The following is a 7,984-nucleotide window of genomic DNA, read 5'->3' on the forward strand; positions in this document are numbered from 1 at the left end:
ACGTAAATCGCTCGACCTGCCATACCAACTTTATAATATCAACTGCTACGATTCTGATTTCAACTGACACAGTTATAATAAACATGATTGCGTTATGAAATCAACTGGTACTGTTGGAATATCATGTGCTGCAGTTAGAATAAATACTGCTACTGTTATGATATCAACTGAAAAACCCTGTATTATGGAATGTACTAATATATTATGGAATGTCTATATTTCATCAACTAAATCTTAAATCTTGGTCTGAATTGTCTATATTTCATCAACTAAATCATATTTTCGTGATGACGGAAATATAAATCGGGAAGTGCTATACATGTGACGCGAAGTGTAGAAAGAGCAGAAAGCTTTTTAGTTCGCTCCGTTGCCATTAGGTGGCGCTATATGCAGAAGTAAATTTGAAATTTTTATGTTTTTTTTTAACTTTTAACATACAAAAATTGATTTTTGTGGATTATAATTTACGATATTTGAGCCAAAATGTTTTTAACGAAATTTTGGTTATTAAAAACCCAACGCAAAAGTGTGGTTAAAGCTAAATGTGTTATCGTGGGCTGCAGTTTCCTATGAGTCATTCGGAGAGGTTTAAAATTGTCCTGTATCAAAGATGCGATCAAACGATAAAATAGTACGACTTTCTTCCTTCAAATAATCGTTTTACAAACCTCTGACCTCTCCATTTAAGTTTTTCGAATGGTGCTCCTTTTTGTGATGGAAAAACACGTGCCAATTTCATTCCCACACCACAGGTTTGCCCTCACAGTGAGCTTTGCCGGCTTTTCCCAGCTTGACGAAATACCAATTAAACTGCTCACATTATCGATATCTCACCCACCGTCGCGGGGAGGGGGTTAGACCGGCCATAAATCAGACTCTAGTCAAACAACGCCATTCGAAGCGCAAAGCGTCTGGAAAGCGTAGAGACGTCCCGGAACGTCGTTGAACCGAAATCGGATCTCGGATCGGCCGATATGGCCACTTGACTGGCGGGGGGGAGAAGGAGAGACCTGACCTCGTCAGTCTGGCATCTAGGAACGGAACTTCCGGTTGGAAGGCTAAGGAAGGCCAAGGGAAAGCATTCCAAATCTTCTTTATCTAACGGTTCAATTTTGCTCGTGTGCTGCTTCACACACTATTAAACCAAAAGGCGCCCAACTCCTCGCTACCCACCTTTTGGATTCGATTTTCTCATCACGAAGACCCATCATTAATTACTGTCCCCTTCCTTTTCCTCCCGACGCCTCCCCCCAACCGTCGCACCAAGGAATGGAGGGAGAAAAAAACACATCCCCAGGAACCGGCTGGTGGCAATATGGCAATTAATGATTTTATGGGTGCCAAAACAAAGCCACACCAACCAACCGAACCGACCGAACGGTGGCAAAGGCGTCGATATCGGCTTCGGGCTCATAAAATCCCATATCACCTAGCACGGGGACCACCCCTCGCGGCCCCTGTTCTCGAAGATTATCCGAGAGCCGGCTTTATTCGCCCCAAGTTCGGCCAAAGGAGGCTCAATTGCACGGTTCGTGGCCTACCGTCAACAACAAGTGTCCTGTTGCTCCCACAATACGGACCCCCGGCTTTCGTGCTTCCGCCCTCCAGACGGGCGCAACTAAAAGTCAATTAGGGTTGTTGTTCCCGAAGAGAGTATTGTATTATCATTTTTGTTCATCCTTTTGTTTGGACGATAGCACGGTGCCGGCATTATCGGCGATCTTCGGTTGTGTCCGCGACGTGCTTGATTCATGTGTAATTAATACGTTAACGTTGCCCAAGGATAGGACGGTAACAAAGGTGAAAGAAATCCGAAGTCCCATCACCGCCCACGTTGGAACATTATCCTCCAATTATCGTCCCACAAAGCAAAACGAAACCTTAACCGAGAGTGTTTCGAAAGTGTCCTAGCTCAACTCGATTAGGTGCTAGTGTGTGTGTGTGTGTGCGTAACATGTGTGTCGACGGCCCGGGAAGGCTCGCCGGACGTACCAAAACCATAACCACAGCGATGTTGTGCCAGCGTGGAAAGAAACCGATCCCGACCGGCACCCGGTTCGAGATGTCCGCCGTGCTGCTGATCGCCATCGCCGGATTAGTGGGAAAAGTTTGCCCCACCGGTGCGGCCACCCTCACCCACACGCCGACCGATTCCCTGTACCAGCGCTACTTTGATGCCGTTGCACCGGAAGGTAAGTTTGCGACGTGCGCCGCATCAGAACGCACCCCCCGCCCCGCTCCGACTTGACCAGACGGAGGAGTTTTCTGTTCGGTTAAGCACAGGATGCGAAAACTTTACAAACGGCTTTAATTAGTTTTAATTGCAATCCAGTGCGGTGAAGCCGTTCGAGGGGGTGATGATGGTAGCGGGGTTTCTGTTTGGATAAGATTGCCTAACTTGCATCATAATTTGAATTAGTTTTCTAAGCGCATCCTGCATGCATCGCTACAGAGGGGAAGCAATTAACTGGTTGAACGGTTTACAAAACGAACCACTTAAGATCAGCTTCAACCAACGTTAGTGTTACTTGTTTTCCAGAATGAATAGTATCGTTACCATAAAACTAAACAAGTCAATCTTAACCACAAAATTGTTGACCACAGAAAGCTTAAACCCACTTCTTCCGTTGATTACTAAGAAAAATCGTTCCAAATGGCACCACTGGGAATCGTTTATCTGGTTTCGATAATCGACGTGTTTTATCGCCCATTATTGGTATCCCGTGAGCTCGGTTTTTTTTTAATTGGAGCAACGACAACCGGCTGACTCATGACAACAACGATATGTTTGCATGACGTTTATATTTTCCGCGGATTACGACACAGGAATTAAATATTCATTGAAAGTAAACGAATTAATTATATCATTCCAAATATATACATATAAAAAAACGATTTTACTAACGGCAGTGAATTGTTTTGTTTTTCCTTATTTTATGATTTACTAACATATATGAAATCAAAAATCAAAACATTAAAAAGTAAAATCATTTAAAAAGCTAGCCTTACTATTTTCTGAGGGAAAAATTGTGGTCTTTTGAAATTTGAGAAATTAATATACCTCAACAAATAAAAGTAAGTTATCACACTTGTGTATACCCTTTTGAACATTTTTTTATCACTATTTAACAGCTCCATACATTTCGAGACCATTTGTATTGCTAAGGAATCTTTCGGAAATTCGTAATAATAAATACGTAATAACGTAATAAAATCCTTTCTGGAAACTTGATCTGCACATTTTCGAAACAGCTAATTGCTCCAAGTTTGCCCCGAACGCTCATCAGGATAAAATCGAAAGATAGAGGGAGGCTGCCCGTGCAGGGGGGAAACAAAGAAACCCGACTCCTTAAACTAAGATTGATTAGAACCCGATCGCTCGTTCCGGGTTGTCTCCGGTTGGCGCAATTTGCCATCGAAAGGCATCAATCATTATTCGCCTTCTCGATGCGCATCGACTAATACGCTTCTCTTTGTTTCTACCGGACTTTCTCTCTCTTCACCCCGCCCAACGCCCGCACGAACAATTATCCCTGGAAGATCGGGAAAACTTCATCAAATACCACCTGGACAAGGCCCTGGAGCAGCGCATACCGAACTATAGGAGCCACACACCGAAGGACTTCGAGTTCACCACTTTTCAGGTGAGTATTTTCAACGCCAAACTCTCGAGCCACTCTACGGGGAGGTAAGTGCTTGTGGGTGGTGGTGGGGTTTTTGGTGGGAATCATCAACCCGGTCTGCTTGCGCTTGTCATATCAATCTCTTCCCGGGCCATCGGGTATCGGGCCATTTTCCTGTCATAATATTTTCCTTTCCCACCGTTGCGGGTAGAGTTTAGGGAAAAAAGGAAATTGCCCTCCCTGTTCCCACGCCCTCTCGGCGGAAGGACACACAAATGAACGACCGAACTGTGGATGGAAAAAGGTCAAGACACCAAGCACCATCGTCGTTCCAACCTCAGCCATGAGGATAGTTTACTCAAGGATTACGAACGAACCGAACGAGTGGAAGGAGTCCATCGAATCGTTACAGATCACCAGAGAAGTCACGGCTTGTTCGATGCTTTGTCTTTACGGCTTGCCCCCTTCCCGACAACCACCTGCTTTCCTGCTCCCCTTTTCCCCCGACCCTTTTATCGAATCCTCGTTCCCACTTTCAACGAATGGAATGATGTCCATCTTGGGTAGGAATTCGGAGGGAGCTTCCATTTTCCGAAGCGGGGCTTTTGAGTGTCGTTCATCATCAATTAGGGAAGCCGAGGGGCAAGGGGGGAAATGCATTTTGCCACTCAATTAGGGACCGACAAAGACGTGTAATGGCCTAACGAGCCGGACGATGGAAATGAAAATGGATTTGCTTTGACAGGACGGGAATAGAACGGAATTGACTGAAATAAAAATATCAACCAACAATGGAAATTTTTAATACATCCACAATTTTCCATCTCCAAAGATGGTTGTTTCTTTGTGATTGTTTAAGTTATTTTGCTACACTCATTGGCAATTTTAAAGCGTTTCTTTTAATTTTTCTAAGTTTTCCCTCATCAGGTTATGTATCGATTTTTATCAGTTTTATCAAAAAAAATCTTAAAAAGCTTTCAAAGAAAAATGTCATCAACCAAAATTAATTACGAAAAAATTTCGCTACAAATTGAACTAAAACAGTTGTGTCCATTTCCATCCATCTCAATTTTCTATTTTTAGTCAAAACTACTTTTGTTTTGCTTTTAAAATTACCTGCTCCAATTACTTTTTCGTGATAGAATATTTTATTAAAGCTAAAAAACACCATAAGAAGAACAATGAGTGTACCCAAAGTAACACTGGTTTTGAAAAATTGAATTTCTTTTAGGAAATGCAGGAAATTCATGAAAAGATAGAGCTCGTTAAAGTCACAAAAGCAAACGATTGGTTTTAAATATTACGTTCGATAAACGTCCGGCACTTTAACTCCGACTGGGCTTTTCAACGCAATTGTCTATCCTTCTTCGGTAGTTTTGATCGTCTGAAAACTTGCTCCAGACATTCGGAAAATGGCCGACGATGGTAGAGGAAAGTTTTTTGATAAATTTTCATGCTTCAAGTTTCATCCATCGCTAACTTCGTGAAGCAGCATCCCCGCGCCTAACACCATGTTTCAGCTGGTGTTCGCTGCTGATTGTCACCAACTTTTTCGCCTGTCGATCGGCTCTTGAACCTCCCGAATTGGGTATCAGCGAATGACTGTGACGCTTCGTTCGGGTTCAGTATGGTCGGAATCAATTTGCATAGTTCATTAAAGCCGGCTGGTTGGAACGGCACTGGAACCACATTTCCTCCCCCCAGCTGCAACCCTTGTGCGGTATTGGGAACTCCGTCCGAATACAGCCCGTACGAAGCAGCATAACTTCCTTCCAGACAAAAAGTGGGGGCCCATTAAACCGAACAACCTGCTCCGCGCATCGTACTTCCATTCGGACGGGATGACGTTGGCCGGGCTCCAGACGGTCTGCTAAGTTTCCCTCGTTTTCCCGCCCTTGGTTTTCTAATCCCTCCAAATTGCACCCCATGAAGGTGCCTCGACGTTCCGTTTCGCGCCCCGACACCGAGACGGATGCAACGGATCCTGTCGCTGCTCCGGAGTTTGCGATATGCGAGACTGGCCGAGCGTTTCCCTCGATGGGGTGGAGATGAAAATTTAAATATAAATTAATTTTCCTCCAATCTATAAGCAACCAGACGTGGCGGAGCTGGCGAGCGAACGTCCTGGGTGCAGGTGGCTGGCGTCTTTTAACGAGCACTCGAAGAAATACTTCTTCTCCACCCTCGTAATCGTAAACTTTGGTCATTCGACTTGCAAAGTTGAGGTTTTCCCAAACTGGCGATGGGGTTGGCGTGTTATAAAAACACCTAATAGGCCCTTAGGAAGGAATGCAGCCGGGTCTAATAACTCTTCGGGCTTTACTTTGTGCAACGTATGAGCTTTGGTGGATTAGGTACTCTGTAGTTGTTTACAATAAAAGGGAGCAGTTGTGGTGCCCACTGTTTATGAGTGCACTCATAAAATCTTGTTGCAGTTACTCTACATTTTAAATTTTATCATTATGGAGTATATTCCGAGTAACTACCTGTTTATTTAAATACATAAACCCACCATTAGACTTGAAAGGAACGGTTTTCGCCTTCTTTAAAACTCCAAGCCGTCTATTTTCTCAGTAAAAACCATACCGATAAAAACAACGATCGTGGAAAATCAACAGGTTACACTTCCTTCAAGCAAAAAGCAATCAACATTTCCCTTTCCATGCCCCATTAGGAAGGAAACACTTTTTTTTTCTTTTGAATGCTTAAAGTTCCTTTCCGAGCCCGCAAATGGATATGCAAAAAGTCCATCGGGATGCTCACTTGCTCCTGGGTAATCGATAATGGAGTCCTACTACGAATGAATCGGTAATGATTTCGACTTCGTATTGATTTGATTTCTCTGAATCGAAAAAAAGCGTCTCGATCTGGAACAGCCGGAAAAGCGGCTTGGCTGGGACTTACCTTTCTGGGAACAGGTTTTAGCGGTGCTGATTTCATCGGAAGTGAAATGATGCTCAGTCAACAAGTATCTTCTTTTAACGCTTTGTAACTTGCTTGGAATATTTTACGATAGGAAAGATAGTAGTAACGATCTCAATAAACCAAACACGAATCGTATCATTCTTGGAACAAATTTTAATCGATTGGTAATTGACAAACAAAGACATACAAAATAATTCACCAGTAGGACCGGAGGGAAAATGGAGAAACCGCAACCAAAAACATTTAATGCGGACAAGGGTTTCATTAAAAATATATCCTTCCCCATCTTGTTGGCGAACTAAAACTCATTAAATCTCCCCCAGCTTCCGACCACCGACTCCCAGTCGGAGCATGTGTATGTGTTGAAAATCAACCACACTGGAGCATCAACATCATCCTTCAACGTCCCCGCCACATTCATTAAATATTCGATCGTATGCTATCGTTCCGGCTGCATCGATACCAGCGACATCGGTCACATCTGCTGTCCTTTCTAAGGCGCTTTGGCAAATAGGAAAAACAACACGTAAACAAACAAACATGCTCACATTCCATACAAGCCCTCGCCCCCCCATCCGCCCTGCTTTGGGTCATGCCAGTTTTTAGATAACCCCCGGGATACGGGATTGCCCGTGTGTAAGGAATTATCCATCAACCGGGGCTGCCTTCCACCTTCCACTGACCAGCTCTCTCGCTTTTCCGCACAGGACGCACAAGAGCCGGAAGATTTCGCCATCAACCTGTTGGATCACTTCATGAGCGCGTTCGGGCTGGACGAGGTGCACGTGTTCGAGTTTGTGGCGCTGAATGTGATCTGCTTTCCCTCCGGATGGTGCTTCAATCCGGACGACGTCGGTAACATCTGCTGTCCGTTTTGAGGAAAAACATCGTTGAATGGATCTTCGGTGGAAATGAGGTCATCAGCGGGATAGGAAACTGGAATGCGATTCGGTAAAAAGGATTGAGGGAGAGGTGAAAAAATAGACGAAACATTTACCACAAAACCACGCCCACACGCGCACGTTCGTTTGGCTCCCGATGCTCCAAACAGGAACCACATGTTAACAAAATTAACATCAATAAAACGACAGCAAATTGCTAAATCAATTATGCCCAAGCCCAATGTGTCACGCATGGTTTAATAGGGGTCTGATTTTACATTGGATTGACGGGTGAGTTTACACCGGCGTGGAGTAGTTTATTTTGAGCATACAGATTTAGCAGGACGTATCATCTGCAACCGACCAGATTTGCCAACGCTTGGACCAATATGGTGGAGAAATAAATCTAATCATTCGGTGAAAATTGTCGAAAAACAGCCCAAAACACATTGAAGACAGTAAAGGCGGGGATATATTCGTGTGGAAAATACCGCGGTCTGTTAAATGAACTAATCAACTCTTTGATTAGAGTGCACTTGACAGATGATTGATTTG

General features: G+C 44.0%; 1 protein-coding gene across 1 annotated transcript; it reads left to right on the forward strand.

Annotated features, from left to right (window-relative positions):
- Window positions 1–2,011: 2,011 nt before the first annotated feature.
- Window positions 2,012–7,426, forward strand: LOC131265079 (uncharacterized). The gene is made up of 3 exons (XM_058267341.1): window positions 2,012–2,192; window positions 3,541–3,644; window positions 7,256–7,426. The coding sequence occupies exons 1-3, from the start codon at window positions 2,012–2,014 to the stop codon at window positions 7,424–7,426; spliced, it is 456 nt and encodes a 151-aa protein (XP_058123324.1).
- Window positions 7,427–7,984: the final 558 nt, after the last annotated feature.

Source organism: Anopheles coustani, chromosome 2 (genome assembly GCF_943734705.1).
Source record: "Anopheles coustani chromosome 2, idAnoCousDA_361_x.2, whole genome shotgun sequence".
NCBI lineage: Eukaryota > Metazoa > Arthropoda > Insecta > Diptera > Culicidae > Anopheles > Anopheles coustani.